General features: G+C 57.2%; 2 protein-coding genes across 7 annotated transcripts in view; both read right to left on the bottom strand.

Moving 5' to 3' along the window:
• LOC141969099 (peptidyl-prolyl cis-trans isomerase H-like) overlaps positions 1-5,405 on the bottom strand; it is a 50,616-nt gene extending 45,211 nt beyond the window's left edge. For 2 of the 4 annotated variants that reach the window (XR_012634989.1, XM_074924531.1), the window contains exons 1-6: positions 5,112-5,405; positions 4,559-4,623; positions 3,905-3,928; positions 3,361-3,405; positions 2,877-2,919; positions 217-309 (exon numbers count right to left, since the gene is read on the bottom strand). Coding sequence is in view for 2 of the 4 variants with exons in the window: in XM_074924531.1 (XP_074780632.1) it covers positions 217-309; positions 2,877-2,919; positions 3,361-3,405; positions 3,905-3,928; positions 4,559-4,623; positions 5,112-5,327 (486 nt within the window). In the remaining 2 variants the exon portion in view is untranslated. The remainder of the gene's footprint in view (positions 1-216; positions 310-2,876; positions 2,920-3,360; positions 3,406-3,904; positions 3,929-4,558; positions 4,624-5,111) is intronic. The other 2 variants (XR_012634990.1, XM_074924532.1) reach the window with 1 other exon arrangement.
• A 309-nt stretch (positions 5,406-5,714) lies between these two features.
• Positions 5,715-18,158, bottom strand: LOC141969092 (uncharacterized). Of its 3 annotated transcripts, XR_012634988.1 has the most exons (9): positions 17,916-18,158; positions 17,363-17,427; positions 16,709-16,732; positions 16,165-16,209; positions 15,684-15,726; positions 13,024-13,116; positions 10,182-10,321; positions 9,697-9,785; positions 9,304-9,472 (listed from the first exon to the last, which is right to left on the bottom strand). XR_012634988.1 is itself a non-coding variant. In XM_074924520.1 (7 exons), the coding sequence occupies exons 2-7, from the start codon at positions 9,302-9,304 to the stop codon at positions 5,728-5,730; spliced, it is 1,140 nt and encodes a 379-aa protein (XP_074780621.1). In that variant the 5' UTR covers positions 9,305-9,472; positions 9,697-10,178; the 3' UTR covers positions 5,715-5,727. The 3 variants fall into 3 exon arrangements, 2 of the variants coding, with proteins under 2 accessions (XP_074780621.1, XP_074780620.1); XM_074924520.1 differs by lacking the exons at positions 10,182-10,321; positions 13,024-13,116; positions 15,684-15,726; ... (2 more) ...; positions 17,363-17,427; positions 17,916-18,158 and adding exons at positions 5,715-5,870; positions 6,329-6,438; positions 7,063-7,295; positions 7,648-7,824; positions 8,138-8,290 and having other exon boundaries at positions 8,981-9,472; positions 9,697-10,178; XM_074924519.1 differs by lacking the exons at positions 10,182-10,321; positions 13,024-13,116; positions 15,684-15,726; ... (2 more) ...; positions 17,363-17,427; positions 17,916-18,158 and adding exons at positions 5,715-5,870; positions 6,329-6,438; positions 7,063-7,295; positions 7,648-7,824; positions 8,138-8,290 and having other exon boundaries at positions 8,981-10,178.
• Between the last annotated feature and the right edge of the window lie 12 nt (positions 18,159-18,170).

The following is an 18,170-nucleotide window of genomic DNA, read 5'->3' as shown; positions in this document are numbered from 1 at the left end:
AAAAAAGAAAGGATGCTGCAGGATCAGGACTGTGTCGCTCAACACATTAACTCATGAGGAGCCTTCTGGCCAGGAGCTACAAAGCAGGTCTTTTAGACCTTGTATCCGGTGCTGGAGATTCCTGTTGTCTGGCAAATCACTTATACGCTTCGGAAAAGGGCACAGAGAAAATACCAAAAGCTTTTTGGTCTTAGAATGTCCCTATTTTATACTCACCATAGAGAGCAGCCCAGGAGCAGAGTGTTTCAGTTTGAAGTTTTCATCCGCAAAAGGACCCCTGTATATACTGGCTACTCCAGTGCCGTCGCCCTGCGCGAGAGAGGTGCCCACTCAGCCACAGCAACTGCTACGGAACAGCTCCATTTAAAAACTAAATTTAAAATGCCCAAGCCAAAGGACAGGGTTAAACCCAGCCCAAAATGGGTGCCGTCCTGCCATCTGCACACACCAGCAGTGAACACGTTCAATGTTTCATTTCTGAAGAGGATCATCGAGTGGATTCTAACTCCACAGCACATCCTTTGCCATCCACGTGTTGGCAGAAACCCACAGAGGTGGTAAGGATCAGGTTCAAGTCTCCCAGAGAGAGACAGAGGCTACAGATGGCTTGGGATGGACCCCCCTGGCCTCGGCAGGGAAAGGGGAGGGGACATCAAAGTAGGGGCTGGTGAGAAAAGGGAAGTGGTTGCCTGGAAAAAGTTGGTTGCTGCTTCCTTATTTCACCTTATTTTCTGTGATTTTATAGGAATTAGGGAAGTGATCTCACTGTTCATCAAAGACAGTTTCTGAAAGATGGAGCTTCTACCTTTTGCTGAACTTTCTACCAAGTCGAGACATCCTGTACTACAAGGACAAGCCCCAGCCCTCAGCCCTCAAGACGCTTCTAAGTTAAAGCAGCGTGGCCCCTAGCAGCTGCACATTGCAAGCTTTGACTGCTCACAAATTTGTAACTTTGCACAAGCCTGACGCATGGTTCAGGCAAGACACATAAGTCGTGGCGTGGCTGAAAGGCCACCCTGCCCTTTGGTCCGGGGTTGCAGAGACACTCCCGTGTATGACGCCAAAAGGACTGAGCAGGGACCCTTCGACAGAACAGCCTGACAGATGCTGCAGTGAGGAACCATTTGGGGAAAGCTGCAGAAGCAATGCAGCCCGGTATCTCTGGCACAGTCAGTTACATTCACTATTCCAACAGCCACTTCCCTGGGTTGATTTCACAGAATCACAGAATCGTCTGGGTTGGAAAAGCCCTTGAAGCTCCTCCAGTCCAACCATGAACCTCACCCTGACCGTTCCCAACTCCACCAGATCCCTCAGCGCTGGCTCAGCCCGACTCTTCAACCCCTCCAGGGATCCCGGGGACTCCCCCCCCTGCCCTGGGCAGCCCATTCCAACGCCCAACAGCCCCTTCTGCACAGAAATCCTTCCTCAGAGCCAGCCTGACCCTGCCCTGGGCAGCTTGAGGCCATTCCCTCGGGGCCTGGCGCTGGCTCCTCGGCTCCAGAGACTCATCCCCCCTCTCTGCACCCTCCTGGCAGGGGGTTGCAGAGGGCCAGGAGGTCTCCCCTCAGCCTCCTCTTCTCCAGACTGAACCCCCCCAGTTCCCCCAGCCGCTCCCCAGCAGACCTGTGCTCCAGACCCTGCCCCAGCTCCGTTGCCCTTCTCTGGCCACGCTCGAGTCATTCAATGGCCTTTTTGGGGTGAGGGGCCCAACACTGAACCCACTCATCGAGGGGCGGCCTCACCAGTGCCCAGCACAGGGGTCAGATCCCTTCCCTGAGATCATTTCCCCTTCCTGTGTCACTTCAGCCCCATTTCTTCTGCCTTGCTGCAACCTGCCTCCCTTCACTGCCTTTCTACTTAAGACAGACGTTCTTTAGGAGGACAAACTTAACAGGAAGATAAGATGCCAGTAATGTACCATGTGCAGCTCCACATCTGCTGCTCTGCTTGCCTAGCCTTTGCTTCTTTCTCCCCTGTTCTGTCTAGCTTACTCTCAGCTCCGAGACAGGAACACAGACCCATTTCGAGTGATCAGTGTGACTGTCCTTGCTCCTCAAGTGGAACTCTAGCAAGTGTAATTTATGAATCACAAATACTGGTGCAATCTGCAATGCTTGCTGAGCTTCATGGAAGTAATAAAGTCCACTGGGACAGCTGAGCAGCATCACAATCAGCAACTACCTGCAAGTCTGGGGTGGCTGAGCCACCCGCTCTGCGGTCAGGTCTCTCGGTGACTTTCACACAACCAAGCTTTATCAATTTTGTGTCAAAAGAGCTTTATCATCCCCCTCATGTTTTGAAATACTTCCAGGAAGGAAATAGTTTTACTGGGTCCTAGGACAGGGAAGACACCCTGTGGTCCTCCAGGCTTCCCCGTATCCTCGGCTTATCCCTAAGCCAGAGCACAACCACCACTGCGGGCACAAAATTCTTTTCTATTGTCAGACAATTCACTAACAAACAGTTAGTTTTTATTTAACTATCCTTTGCACTAGACACTTGCTTCCGTACCTAGGGTCTCTCTCCACAGAGCTAACAGAAATTTGTTTGGGGGGACAGGAGAAGGAGGAAAGACAACACGGTAAAAAAAACCAAAACAAACTTTGCAAGTTTGAGAAGCCTCTAGCTGTACCGCCATGCTTCTTTTAGAGAGAAAATATCTTGGGAAGGACAAGCTATGCTCACCCAAGATTTGGTTCCAAGTACATTATAGTCTGTGGCAGTAAGACGGCAGCAATGCTACGAGGAAACCTCCAGTGACTAGAGTACCTCAAAAGAGAGCCAAGAGACCCCACAGATCAGCACGGACCCTGGGAAGCAGCTGCTTAATATACCACGTAGGAAAAGCACCAAAGGAATATAGCAGTACTCACGTTTACAAAGTCACCTCCTTGGATCATGAAATCCTTGATTACCCTGAAGAAGTAAAACAATGCTCAGTTCTCATTAGACAGATGTCTCAAGAAGCTTCTTCACATGGGGCAAACAGGAGTTCTGCCTCGCTGCACAACGACACTTATCAGCGGCTGTGAATGCTACAGTCTAACGTCTACAACAAAGATTAACTACTCGCTGCTAGCGGGCAATTCGGGACCCGCTGCTGCTCGACCAGGGATAGCGATTAGAGGACGGATGCCAGAACGTGATCTCTGACCTGACGCACCGGGCACGGGGGATCCCTCCCAGTGACCCCAGCGTACACACCTGACAGACCCCCAAAGGCCCCAGAGCTACAGAAGGTCGCTATCAGCCAAGACCTGCAGATGCCTCCCAGACCAATAACGCCCCAGGCAGCTCTCAAAACCACATCTACCTCAGACTGCTACTTCAGTGCCTAAACAAAAGCAGAGGAATTACCTGTGGAAAGTGCTTCCTTTATCACCTACAGGGACACCATCCTTCCTGCAAGGAAAGGACAAGGAAAACCATTGCAACTTACTGCATATCCCGACACAAAACCCTCCCAGGAATTCCAAGGGCTTGTCCTACACGTTACTACTGCCTTGACAGACCACCCAGTGCTGCAGCCTGGCTCCGGGCTGGTGCTGCCCGAGGCAAAGGCAAACCTCGAGCGAGCTCTGCCCGCTAAATGACACGGTTCCCTACACCACCCAAGCCAGCACCTTTAGGGGATCCCACCGCCCTCTGCAGCACGAGCAGGTGGGATGTGCAGACAGGGCTTTTCAGAGCAACCTGAGCACGAACAAAGTCATGCCCGCAAGGGAACGGCCGCCACCTCTGCGACGGACCGAGCTCATCCCAATTTCATCAGAGCAGTTGTCTGCAACTCTTTCATTTTGTACTGGCAGGGTAAGAAACGCTTCCAAGCGAGCCTTCTTCCCACTCAGCCACTCCTGTTTCTCCGGGTGGGCTACTTTACAGGACACCGTAAGCCGCTTACCTGAATTCGCCCGTACAAAACTGCCTGCAAGACAAAAAAGAGAGCGGAGCGTGAGGCACATCTGCCCCCGCAGGACACAGAGCGCTGCGTTCAGCCAACGTGCACTGCCTGGTGTGCAGGACTTCCCTTGCTGCATCGGGGACGACCCCGGTGCAACCGTAACCGGCAGCAACTCCTCCCCACTGCCATTTTAAAAGAGACTTCTCTGCTTTCTGCAGTCGAGCAGGGCAGATATTTAACGCCGAGCTCGTAAGGGGCAGTGAACGTGGAGCAGGCACCGTGTTTCCCAGAGAAGAGGCTACATCCATCTCTCCCGTGGCAGTGGGACGCCCAAGCGGTGCATCCCGCGGTCAGCGCCAAGAGAACCGCGTGGCCGTGCCCTCAAGGTACGGCCTTTCCCAAGGGCACCGAGCGTACGAGAAGCTCCACACGGGGAGCGGAGCGGGACTGGAGCCCTTCACCTTCCGGCCAGGCGGCCTCCCCCAGGGCATCGGGGTGCCGCACGGCCGCACCTCTCCGGCAACGGAGAGAGGAGCAAAGCAGCGCAGCGGCTCTGGGGGGCAGGCGGCCCCTCCGCCCCCTGAGCCCTTCCTGCACACACAAGTCTCCACAGCCGACCCAGGCCGAGCTGCAGAAACGCCGCCTGCTCCTCACCTGAAGTTCGCTGCTGTTTTGGGTACAACGTCGGCGAACAGCTCGATCTTCATGCGGCCGACCTCCTGGGGAGACGGTGGCCCCGTGAGCCCTCCGGGCCCCCCTCGCACACGCACCAGCCTCCCCACCGCCGCGCCCGGGGAAGCGCCACAAACTCGCCCCCCCGCTGCACCCCCCACCCCTGCCAGCCCCCTCCCGCGCACCCCTGCACCCCTCCCCTGCAGCCCTGCTGCCAGCCCTGCCCCGCGCGCCCCTGCAGCGCTGCAGCCCCCGACTCTGCCCCGCGCCCCGCTCCCGCTGGGCCCCTCCGAGCGCTTTCAGCCGCCCCCCCGCAGGCCCCGCAACGAACGCTCGAACGCCCCCAAGCAACCGCGGCAGGGCACCCCGGCGGGCACCCCGCAACCCCCTCCCGGAGCACCCCCGCAAGCCCCCCGGCCACTGCTCCCCTGCGAGCCCCGCACCCCCTCCCGCTGCACCCCCACCACACCCCAGCTCACCCCCGCAGCGCCTCCCGCTGCGGCCCCCGGCTCCGCCGCGCAGCGCCCGAGCCCACCTGCCCGCCGATGGTGACATCGAAGAAGACCACGGGGTTGCTGGGGTTGGACGCCAGCACCGCCATGCCAGCCGCCTCGCCCGGAACCGGAGGCGGAAGCGGCGCCGGCCCCGGAAGTGTCCGCGGGGCGCGGGCGGGGCTGAGGCCTCCCCTCAGCGCGGGGCCCGGCGCTGCCGCGGGCGGGCGGGCGGCGGGACGGAGGGCGGGCGCCGGCATCGCAGGCAGCCGGTGGCCCGGCAGCGTTTTCCCGGCGGGCCCAGGCGGCCCCGGAGCCGGCGCCGCGGCCGTTCCTGACCCGAGCCGCCGGATGACGCCGGGAGGGTGTCGAGAGCCGTGGCGGAGGCGGAGGGCTGGGCCCGGGTGGCCTTCAGGGCTCCGGAGATGCCCTGAAACACACCCCCTGTGAGAATGGGACACCCTGAGGCGGGGACGTACGGCCCCTCGGGTGCGACAGGGAGCCCGCGGTCCTTTCCCTCTACCCGAGGGAGGGGAGACTGTGCCCGGGGAACACGGCTGGATTCCCCCGGCCCTTGTGGGGCGTGGCCTCCATGGCTGCTTTCACTCGCCAGAATGGGGGCGACAAAGAATTTCCACCAACTTTCCTGAGTGTTTTCTATCACTTTAATAACTCTCCCTCAAAACTGTCACTGTCGGACAGTGTTGCCCCAGCAGGGATATCCCAGGCTTTGGTGACCTTTGGCAGAAGAGCAGATGTCCGGCGACAATCCTCACCAGATCTGGTTTTACGTTTACCGGTGGCTGGGAGAGAAAAAGAAAGATCCGATGTTACTTCCACAGCAGACCGAGCCCACAAAGGCAATGGACAACTCTCAACTGCCACAGGACGCTGTGAAGGTCTGGAGAGATTGAAGGCCTCCAGAGGAAACCAGAAGGGATGAAAGGGACACACACAACGGAAGAAATAAGATTTTCCATGTTTGACCATAAGGAGCCAACCTTCTAAAGCCCGTGAAAGAAACTCCAGAGGAAGCACTGTCAGGAAATTCTTCTCTGGAGATCCCGCTCCCTGTTCTGGGGTTCCACCTAACAAGACCTGCTTTATGCTCTGCAGGATGAGCAAGCAACTTCTGTCTCCTAATTCCACGTGACCAGGAATGACATGGAAAAGGCTTCTACGCTTTCAATATCTCAAGCCAAACCCAACCGTAATCCCTAACCCGCCCGAGCACTGAAGAATCACATCTGGAGCTGCTTACCTGAGCCCGATGGGTTGACGCTCGGTGCCCTGGCCTTGCTCGCACCTCCGCTTTCTGGCTGCAGAGTCTCGCCGCTGTTCCTGCTGGCTTCTGCCAGCCTCTCATTAGCCCTGTGAGAAATGCAGGAGCGTGCAAAAACGACTCTTGCTCACGGTGGCACCAAGCGGTTCCCCAGGTGTGACGCTGCACTGTTGGGCTGAGGAACACAAGACTTCCGAGCCACCCGCGTGTGCTGCTGCTCGGGCTTCCAAGCAGTCTGTGTGAGGTCTCTGTCAGACCTTTCCCAGAGGGTCGTAAGGACTCCGGGCTCTTTCCCTCCTCCCGCGGTAAACACAGACTGTTATCACGGACAGCAAAGAGATTATTTTTGCCTCACAGCCTCCTGTTCTGTCCCCTCTGCCTTTTCCCGTGTGTCTCCCCTCAGCTGGAGGGTAACAGCAGAAGGGAAAGGAAGCTCCTCTTTTCCACCATACGTGCAGCAAGAGGAGGCGGCTGCAGAAAACCTTTCCAAGAAAACTAACTAAACCACCCTCCAGACAGGCCTGATCGGCTTGGTTACTTCAGGGTCCGTCAAGAGAAACAAAACCAGGGCTCGGCAATGGGAGAGCCCAAGGTGGGCTCTGCAGAAGTGCACACATCGTGCTGCCCAGATCCAAGAAAGGGACGTGGGCTGGAAAAGCCACAATGAAAAGGGTCCTGTTGTATTAGGTGGGGAAAAAAAAGTTTGGACTTACTTATTCAGTTTGTTTCTGAGAACTCTTGCAACGTCCTCCATCACACAGAAACGCTTGTGAGAGCTCTTCAGTTCTGCCTGAGCATAAGCCAGGAGCAGGGCGGTCGACTCCTGCTTCTCCTGTGCTCTCTCCAGCTCGAGTGCCTGAGCTCTAATGATCTGCTCCAGCTCGTTTCTCCAAGAGGCGACAGTGGTGTTCATCTCTTCTATTCTGGCTTCAGCGGCTGCCTGTACCTAAAAGAGAAGATGCAACTTCAAGAAACGGGAAGACAAAGGCAATGCCCAGCCCTCTCAACAAACCTGCTCTTTCCGCCACTTTGACATAAAAGCTCTTAAACAGCCTAAACGCTGCCTGGACGAGGAGCAGCAAAATGGCTGCGTGTTTTTCACGCCCACTGGTCCCAGGACACACGACACACAGACTCTGACGCAGCCTTTTGCAGCTGCCCGCCTTCCCTACGGGAAAGCCAAACCCACAGCACTAACAAAGAGAACCACGTGCCCAAGACAAAACCCCCAGAAGTCGTGAGCGCAACCACAAGAGGACGCAACGCCGACGACAGATACCAATGGTACATGAACTGACCTGCAAAAGCTGACTCTGATATCGCTTCTCTTCCTGCTCTGCTGTGGTGTGAGCTGGGCCAGGAGTCGCCAAGCGATCTGACAGAGTTGTCACCATCTGTCCCATCTCCTTATTTAGAGCTTCCAGCCGCAGAAATTTTTGGGACAGCAGCTCCAAGTCTGCGGAGAGTTCGCGCACCTGTATGTGGGGAAAAAGAACCTGCCTTGAGCAGAGGGGTCTCAAGTCTCGGTGAAACTCCATCAAAGGGATGCATCGAGATCATGGCTGTCAATGCACTGAGTTTGTATTTCAACCCAGGGAAAAGGCGCTTGGATTTCGGAAAGTACGTGCGCCTTTCAAGCCCTTGCCAACAAGATGCTCCAGCTTCCACCCATCCCTCCTTTCCAGACAGGCTCCGCGGCAAAGGCGCTCACTCCTCCTGCAGCATCACAGCACGTCCGTGCCTCAGAACAGCTTCAGAGACATTAACGTGTTGACAGCCTTTGTATACCTTGGCCTTCGCCTTGTCCAGGTCCTCCTGCAAGCGGGAGTTTTCTTCCTTCAGGCGACTGCACTGGTGCGTCGAGTCTTGCAGTGCAGTTTCTGCTGTGTGCTGCTTTCTGACAGCATCAACGAGCTCTCCTTGCAGCTGTGCCTCTGTTCTCTAGGGAAACAACGAGTACAAAGAAAAATAAGCCCAAGTCCGTATTTTTACTTCCAGTTACTAGTTCACAGACCGAGATCAGTTTTCTAAGTGCATCGCAAAGCAAAGCCATCGCATCCACGGGAAGAAGAGGGCATCTGCACAGCTGATGGTCTCCAGCCATCCCTGGCGAGTGAAGACGACTGCAGAAATGTCATCACTCGGTGAAGATTTCTGTCTCCCAGCACATTCCCCTCGGAAGATGCCGAGACTGTGCCTTTGTGGGGTTGGGCTTGTTCCTTAAGTTAATGCTAAAATCTAACTGGAGGCCAACGCGGGAGCTGTCGTTGGACTGCAGCCCTTTCTCCCGTGATCCCAGCCAAGGCTTCCTAGAGCCAGCTCTGTGTATCATCCTTCACGCCATTGTTCTGCTACACAAACGCAACCCAACGCCTGCCTCAGCGTTTCTACGTACGTGTGTGTCTATAAACATCTCAAGGCTTGTCAGAACCTTCCGCGATTCCAACAAAACCAGCGCAGAACAGAACCAAGCCGAGCGAAGGACTCCCGCGCACGTACCGCACACCTGCCGACTCTTAGAAGCGCCAGACGGCCTTGGGAACCGCTCTCCTTTAAGTCAGTCTTGGCCAGTGCTCACCTCACCTCTTTTTCTACCTTGTCGGCCTCGCATGTAAAGGCACCACCACTCACCATTCGTTCCTGGGCGGCCTTGTTCTGCGCGTCTCCCAGCTGCTGACGCAGCAAAAAGTTTTCACTTTGGAGCTCGGCCAGTTGTTGCTGCAGCTCTTCTGCCTTCTTGGTGACATCTTCTCTCTTCTGATCTTTCATAAGGCAGAGATCATGCCAGTCCTCTGTCTGCCTTTTGGACCTTTGTAATTCTCTTTCTGCCTGCTCTAAAGCCGATGTCTTTTCCAAGAGGGCTTTTTTCAGTTGGTCCACTTCCTTTTCCAGCCCATCAGCTTTTCTTTCGGCTTTGCTCAGCTGACGAGACAAGCTCTTGTTTTCTTCTCGCATCTCAGTGACGTCCTCACAGAGCTGTCCTTGCACCCGAAGGCACTGGTGACATTCTGTCAGACACACTTGCGCCTGGACACCTTCTGATGGCTGACGTGTCCCAGGGCTCAGGTGGGAAGGGGATGAATCTGACCCCACCGTCAGTACTCGGGCTCTGACATTTTCTGCCTGTTCAAAGTTACAGAACACAAATGGACAGCACTTAGGGAATCAGCTCAAACCAGGAGACAGCAGCAGCATTTCATACAACCAGAAGAGGACTGTCAGCTGCTTGACATCAGATGATCAAAGAGTTTTCAATAACTCTGCCTTAGACACGATTCATGGAAAAGTCTGGCTTTGCATTAGCACGGGAAGGAGGACTCGAATTGAAAATCTCTGGTTTTGCATACCTCCGGCCCAAAGCTCTGGCTCTCCTTGACGCCTTCTTCATCTGATGGCGACTTACGGACGGCCGACTCCAAGCAGGCGGCAGGCTCATCTACATTAAACACACATATTGTTGAAACCAGAGTGAGCTCACACAGCTCCTTGATGCCTACAGTGCTTTCCCAACCGTCGTGCTTCCAGAGACAACCCTAGCACAGCCACACACCCCAAAGCCAGGGGGACCTGTCAAAATGCAGATTCCAGACACGTCTCTTTTCCCTGTGCCAGGGGGATGACGGGATGGCTCAAAGTGATCAGCAATGAGCCCCGAAGGAATGAGCGTCTCGAGAGTTCTGCTTTGCAGGGACAAGGCCCGGCAGTGCACGTTTTCCTGGATCCTCAGCCACACCACATCATCATTTCCAAACGGCCCGTCTCCACGGCAAGCCGCCACAAGGGCAGGCGACAGGCCTTCTGCCCATCCCTCCTCCACCCCGGAGAGTCCTACCTGCTCTCGGCAGGGCGGGTGCACACCGCCTCGCTGCTGCCCCACGGGGAGTGCTGGGTTCTGACACCCCTTTGGCTTGGCCTGGAGCAGCTTCTCCCTTCTTTTCCCGCCCTCGGGCGTCCACGGGCCGCGCGCCGCGCCTGGAGAGACAAAGAGCAGAGCCAGTCGTGGGCACAGCTCACGGCAAGGAGAAGGGCCCGTTGTTGCCCGCCCTTTCCGTGTTGACCTCCCTCGAGGACCAACGCCCCCAGGCACAAAGCTGAGCCCCAGGGGAGGAAAAGAGCCCCGGAGCTTCCCAGCCAGCGCCCGCCTGCCTGCGCCCCGTTACCTGTCGGCCTTGTCCCGGCAGTCGGTGTCGCGCTCCTCCACCAGCGGCCGCGCTGGGGCCCAGTTGCCAGTGGCGGCTGCACGGTGCAGCTCGTCCCGTGCCTCTGGCGGCGGCTCATGGCCACCGCTGATCCTGGAGGACGCGGGACCCTCCCCTGCCCCCCTGCTCCTGTCCCTCCTGCACAGCCACCGCCAGATCCTCCTCATGGCCCGGCGGGGGTGGGCACTGAACCGCCTCCCCTCGTCTATCCCTGGGGACCGGTGCCAGGCAGGACTTAGTGGGCGCTGCCTGGTGTCGGCTGCCAACAGAGGAGCCAACCCCAAGGAGTGGCAGGGCACGGGCAGCTGCCTGCAGGCTCAGCCACCACCAGCAGCGGTGGCAGCACCGGCTGCACCAGTACCAGCTCCACCAGCGCTGCCACCAGCTCCACTGGTAGCTCCAACAGAACTTGCACCAGCAGCACCAGTTCCCTTGGCAGCACCAGCTCTACCAGTGCCTCCAGCACCAGCCCACTGACACAGCACTGGCAGCACCACCAGGTACTGTGTGTGCAGGGCCTGTGCCAGAACCCCTCTTGTTCTGTGCGCTGATGTCATAACGGGCTCGGTGGGGGCTGGGAGGGGCCCGTTGCTCAGGACCTCTCTGTGTGTGTACAGGCCCCGTTGCCAAGGAAACAGCCCCTGGTGCACGTGTCCAGGGGCACAGGGTTGCCCAAGGCCACCTCTCCAAGGTTGCCACCTCTCCCAAGGTTCCCACCTCCCTGTGGACCCCTGTCCTCCTCTTGCCTGCCAGGCTCGCCTGCGTGGGAGACAGACGGGCTCGGCAGAGCGGGCTCTCGCCAGCAAGGCTCCCTGCAAGCACAAGAGGCGGTGGCTGGACACGCCCATGTCCCTTTTTGTGCTTCCTGGGTTCTCAGCCTGAGTTTTGGAACACCCTGGACCCATTTCTGTGCCTCTCTCTGCATCCCTGGAGCCCTGGCTGTCGCTTTAAGGGCACCCCAAGTCCCCGGGCTCCATTTCAGGACGCCCCTACACCTCGCTTTGCTTTCTGGTGTGCCCAGTCCCCATGCACGTGCCTTTCGATGCACCCTGGACCTGTGGCTGCGCCGACTGGGTCTCCCCTCACCCCTCAATGCGCCTTTCGATTCACCCAAAACCCCCTGGTGTGCCCTTGGTGCACCCTGCAGCCCTCTGTTTGTCAGAGGCGCCTTTGGTGACATCTCCACACTCCTCGGGGGGCTCCCTCCTGCACCCCCGGTTGCAGTCAAGGTGACAAATTAATCTGCTACGAGATTAATCCCCTTGAGATCGAGCCAGTCCTCAAAGATTAGAGGAGCTGGGGGTGGCTGGACTTATCTCTTCAGAGCTAGGCCAGTTACTGCCAGAGAGGGCCATCCTGGACAGGGGAGGAGGGGGAGGTTTCTCCTCTGGTTTAACACCTGCCGGTTCTTGTATGGGGAGGATTTTAGGTGCTCCCTTCTCTCTTAGGGGTATGACAATAGGGATGTCTTTGTGCAACCCCTGCCCCTCGGCAGCCCTTTTGGCACACCCTGGACCCCGGGGCTTTTGGCCGCTCGCTGGCTGAGCCTTTTGCAATGTCCTTGCTGATCCCATCTGTCATCTTTTGGGGGCATCCTGAAGCCCTCGCTGTGCTGCTTGAGGGTCCCTGGACTCCTTCCTGCACCTTTAGGGGCACCCTGCTCACCGCGCTGTGCTGTTGGGGACAGCCCAGACCGCTCCGTGGGGCACACACAACCCCCTGCATGTGCCCTTCCGTGCACCCCCAGACATTCTGGGGGGATCCTCCAATCACAGAACGGTTTGGAATGGACTTTTAAAGGTCACTTAATCCAAGGCCTCTGCAATGAGCTGGGACATCTTCACCTCCATCAGGTTGCTCAGAGCCCCGTCCAGCCTGACCTTGACTGTTTCCAGGGACGGGGCCTCCACGGCCTCTCTGGGCAACCTGGGCCAGTGTTTCACTACCCTCCTCATAAAGAATTTCTTCCTTCTATCTAGTCTGAATCTACCCTCCTTTCGTTTAAAACCTTTACTGCTTGACCGATTGCTACAGGCCCTGCTAAAATGTTTGTCCCCGTCTTTCTTATAAGCCCCCATAAGTATTGAAAGGCTGCAATAAGGTCTCCCCGGAGCCGCCTCCAGGTGCCCACAGCCCGTGTCAGAGCTGTCGCCACCCACCCACTGCCCTCTCCCCACGACACCCAAAGAGCTGCAGACAACCAACACAGACAACTTCCAAGCCACCCACATGTGCTGCTGCTCAGGCTGCCAAGCAGGTAAAAAAGAAAGGATGCTGCAGGATCAGGACTGTGTCGCTCAACACATTAACTCATGAGGAGCCTTCTGGCCAGGAGCTACAAAGCAGGTCTTTTAGACCTTGTATCCGGTGCTGGAGATTCCTGTTGTCTGGCAAATCACTTATACGCTTCGGAAAAGGGCACAGAGAAAATACCAAAAGCTTTTTGGTCTTAGAATGTCCCTATTTTATACTCACCATAGAGAGCAGCCCAGGAGCAGAGTGTTTCAGTTTGAAGTTTTCATCCGCAAAAGGACCCCTGTATATACTGGCTACTCCAGTGCCGTCGCCCTGCGCGAGAGAGGTGCCCACTCAGCCACAGCAACTGCTACGGAACAGCTCCATTTAAAAACTAAATTTAAAATGCCCAAGCCAAAGGACAGGGTTAAACCCAGCCCAAAATGGGTGCCGTCCTGCCATCTGCACACACCAGCAGTGAACACGTTCAATGTTTCATTTCTGAAGAGGATCATCGAGTGGATTCTAACTCCACAGCACATCCTTTGCCATCCACGTGTTGGCAGAAACCCACAGAGGTGGTAAGGATCAGGTTCAAGTCTCCCAGAGAGAGACAGAGGCTACAGATGGCTTGGGATGGACCCCCCTGGCCTCGGCAGGGAAAGGGGAGGGGACATCAAAGTAGGGGCTGGTGAGAAAAGGGAAGTGGTTGCCTGGAAAAAGTTGGTTGCTGCTTCCTTATTTCACCTTATTTTCTGTGATTTTATAGGAATTAGGGAAGTGATCTCACTGTTCATCAAAGACAGTTTCTGAAAGATGGAGCTTCTACCTTTTGCTGAACTTTCTACCAAGTCGAGACATCCTGTACTACAAGGACAAGCCCCAGCCCTCAGCCCTCAAGACGCTTCTAAGTTAAAGCAGCGTGGCCCCTAGCAGCTGCACATTGCAAGCTTTGACTGCTCACAAATTTGTAACTTTGCACAAGCCTGACGCATGGTTCAGGCAAGACACATAAGTCGTGGCGTGGCTGAAAGGCCACCCTGCCCTTTGGTCCGGGGTTGCAGAGACACTCCCGTGTATGACGCCAAAAGGACTGAGCAGGGACCCTTCGACAGAACAGCCTGACAGATGCTGCAGTGAGGAACCATTTGGGGAAAGCTGCAGAAGCAATGCAGCCCGGTATCTCTGGCACAGTCAGTTACATTCACTATTCCAACAGCCACTTCCCTGGGTTGATTTCACAGAATCACAGAATCGTCTGGGTTGGAAAAGCCCTTGAAGCTCCTCCAGTCCAACCATGAACCTCACCCTGACCGTTCCCAACTGCCCCAGATCCCTCAGCGCTGGCTCAGCCCGACTCTTCAACCCCTCCAGGGATCCCGGGGACTCCCCCCCCTGCCCTGGGCAGCCCATTCCAACGCCCAGCAGCCCCTTCTGCACAGAAATCCTTCCTCAGAGCCAGCCTGACCCTGCCCTGGGCAGCTTGAGGCCATTCCCTCGGGGCCTGGCGCTGGCTCCTCGGCTCCAGAGACTCATCCCCCCTCTCTGCACCCTCCTGGCAGGGGGTTGCAGAGGGCCAGGAGGTCTCCCCTCAGCCTCCTCTTCTCCAGACTGAACCCCCCCAGTTCCCCCAGCCGCTCCCCAGCAGACCTGTGCTCCAGACCCTGCCCCAGCTCCGTTGCCCTTCTCTGGCCACGCTCGAGTCATTCAATGGACTTTTTGGGGTGAGGGGCCCAACACTGAACCCACTCATCGAGGGGCGGCCTCACCAGTGCCCAGCACAGGGGTCAGATCCCTTCCCTGAGATCATTTCCCCTTCCTGTGTCACTTCAGCCCCATTTCTTCTGCCTTGCTGCAACCTGCCTCCCTTCACTGCCTTTCTGCTTAAGACAGACGTTCTTTAGGAGGACAAACTTAACAGGAAGATAAGATGCCAGTAATGTACCATGTGCAGCTCCACATCTGCTGCTCTGCTTGCCTAGCCTTTGCTTCTTTCTCCCCTGTTCTGTCTAGCTTACTCTCAGCTCCGAGACAGGAACACAGACCCGTTTCGAGTGATCAGTGTGACTGTCCTTGCTCCTCAAGTGGAACTCTAGCAAGTGTAATTTATGAATCACAAATACTGGTGCAATCTGCAATGCTTGCTGAGCTTCATGGAAGTAATAAAGTCCACTGGGACAGCTGAGCAGCATCACAATCAGCAACTACCTGCAAGTCTGGGGTGGCTGAGCCACCCGCTCTGCGGTCAGGTCTCTTGGTGACTTTCACACAACCAAGCTTTATCAATTTTGTATCAAAAAAGCTTTATCATCCCCCTCATGTTTTGAAATACTTCCAGGAAGGAAATAGTTTTACTGGGTCCTAGGACAGGGAAGAGACCCTGTGGTCCTCCAGGCTTCCCCGTATCCTCGGCTTATCCCTAAGCCAGAGCACGACCACCACTGCGGGCACAAAATTCTTTTCTATTGTCAGACAATTCACTAACAAACAGTTAGTTTTTATTTAACTATCCTTTGCACTAGACACTTGCTTCCGTACCTAGGGTCTCTCTCCACAGAGCTAACAGAAATTTGTTTGGGGGGACAGGAGAAGGAGGAATGACAACACGGTAAAAAAAAAAAAACCAAACTCTGCAAGTTTGAGAAGCCTCTAGCTGTACCGCCATGCTTCTTTTAGAGAGAAAATATCTTGGGAAGGACAAGCTATGCTCACCCAAGATTTGGTTTCAAGTACATTATAGTCTGTGGCAGTAAGACGGCAGCAATGCTACGAGGAAACCTCCAGTGACTAGAGTACCTCAAAAGAGAGCCAAGAGACCCCACAGATCAGCACGGACCCTGGGAAGCAGCTGCTTAATATACCACGTAGGAAAAGCACCAAAGGAATATAGCAGTACTCACGTTTACAAAGTCACCTCCTTGGATCATGAAATCCTTGATTACCCTGAAGAAGTAAAACAATGCTCAGTTCTCAGTAGACAGATGTCTCAAGAAGCTTCACATGGGGCAAACAGGAGTTCTGCCTCGCTGCACAACGACACTTATCAGCGGCTGTGAATGCTACAGTCTAACGTCTACAACAAAGATTAACTACTCGCTGCTAGCGGGCAATTCGGGACCCGCTGCTGCTCGACCAGGGATAGCGATTAGAGGACGGATGCCAGAACGTGATCTCTGACCTGACGCACCGGGCACGGGGGATCCCTCCCAGTGACCCCAGCGTACACACCTGACAGACCCCCAAAGGCCCCAGAGCTACAGAAGGTCGCTATCAGCCAAGACCTGCAGATGCCTCCCAGACCAATAACGCCCCAGGCAGCTCTCAAAACCACATCTACCTCAGACTGCTACTTCAGTGCCTAAACAAAAGCAGAGGAATTACCTGTGGAAAGTGCTTCCTTTATCACCTACAGGGACACCATCCTTCCTGCAAGGAAAGGACAAGGAAAACCATTGCAACTTACTGCATATCCCGACACAAAACCCTCCCAGGAATTCCAAGGGCTTGTCCTACACGTTACTACTGCCTTGACAGACCACCCAGTGCTGCAGCCTGGCTCCGGGCTGGTGCTGCCCGAGGCAAAGGCAAACCTCGAGCGAGCTCTGCCCGCTAAATGACACGGTTCCCTACACCACCCAAGCCAGCACCTTTAGGGGATCCCACCGCCCTCTGCAGCACGAGCAGGTGGGATGTGCAGACAGGGCTTTTCAGAGCAACCTGAGCACGAACAAAGTCATGCCCGCAAGGGAACGGCCGCCACCTCTGCGACGGACCGAGCTCATCCCAATTTCATCAGAGCAGTTGTCTGCAACTCTTTCATTTTGTACTGGCAGGGCAAGAAACGCTTCCAAGCGAGCCTTCTTCCCACTCAGCCACTCCTGTTTCTCCGGGTGGGCTACTTTACAGGACACCGTAAGCCGCTTACCTGAATTCGCCCGTACAAAACTGCCTGCAAGACAAAAAAGAGAGCGGAGCGTGAGGCACATCTGCCCCCGCAGGACACAGAGCGCTGCGTTCAGCCAACGTGCACTGCCTGGTGTGCAGGACTTCCCTTGCTGCATCGGGGACGACCCCGGTGCAACCGTAACCGGCAGCAACTCCTCCCCACTGCCATTTTAAAAGAGACTTCTCTGCTTTCTGCAGTCGAGCAGGGCAGATATTTAACGCCGAGCTCGTAAGGGGCAGTGAACGTGGAGCAGGCACCGTGTTTCCCAGAGAAGAGGCTACATCCATCTCTCCCGTGGCAGTGGGACGCCCAAGCGGTGCATCCCGCGGTCAGCGCCAAGAGAACCGCGTGGCCGTGCCCTCAAGGTACGGCCTTTCCCAAGGGCACCGAGCGTACGAGAAGCTCCACACGGGGAGCGGAGCGGGACTGGAGCCCTTCACCTTCCGGCCAGGCGGCCTCCCCCAGGGCATCGGGGTGCCGCACGGCCGCACCTCTCCGGCAACGGAGAGAGGAGCAAAGCAGCGCAGCGGCTCTGGGGGGCAGGCGGCCCCTCCGCCCCCTGAGCCCTTCCTGCACACACAAGTCTCCACAGCCGACCCAGGCCGAGCTGCAGAAACGCCGCCTGCTCCTCACCTGAAGTTCGCTGCTGTTTTGGGTACAACGTCGGCGAACAGCTCGATCTTCATGCGGCCGACCTCCTGGGGAGACGGTGGCCCCGTGAGCCCTCCGGGCCCCCCTCGCACACGCACCAGCCTCCCCACCGCCGCGCCCGGGGAAGCGCCACAAACTCGCCCCCCCGCTGCACCCCCCACCCCTGCCAGCCCCCTCCCGCGCACCCCTGCACCCCTCCCCTGCAGCCCTGCTGCCAGCCCTGCCCCGCGCGCCCCTGCAGCGCTGCAGCCCCCGACTCTGCCCCGCGCCCCGCTCCCGCTGGGCCCCTCCGAGCGCTTTCAGCCGCCCCCCCGCAGGCCCCGCAACGAACGCTCGAACGCCCCCAAGCAACCGCGGCAGGGCACCCCGGCGGGCACCCCGCAACCCCCTCCCGGAGCACCCCCGCAAGCCCCCCGGCCACTGCTCCCCTGCGAGCCCCGCACCCCCTCCCGCTGCACCCCCACCACACCCCAGCTCACCCCCGCAGCGCCTCCCGCTGCGGCCCCCGGCTCCGCCGCGCAGCGCCCGAGCCCACCTGCCCGCCGATGGTGACATCGAAGAAGACCACGGGGTTGCTGGGGTTGGACGCCAGCACCGCCATGCCAGCCGCCTCGCCCGGAACCGGAGGCGGAAGCGGCGCCGGCCCCGGAAGTGTCCGCGGGGCGCGGGCGGGGCTGAGGCCTCCCCTCAGCGCGGGGCCCGGCGCTGCCGCGGGCGGGCGGGCGGCGGGACGGAGGGCGGGCGCCGGCATCGCAGGCAGCCGGTGGCCCGGCAGCGTTTTCCCGGCGGG

Source organism: Athene noctua, chromosome 22 (assembly GCF_965140245.1).
Source record: "Athene noctua chromosome 22, bAthNoc1.hap1.1, whole genome shotgun sequence".
NCBI classification, from domain to species: Eukaryota; Metazoa; Chordata; class Aves; order Strigiformes; family Strigidae; genus Athene; species Athene noctua.
This window is presented reverse-complemented; position numbering and strand designations above follow the sequence as displayed.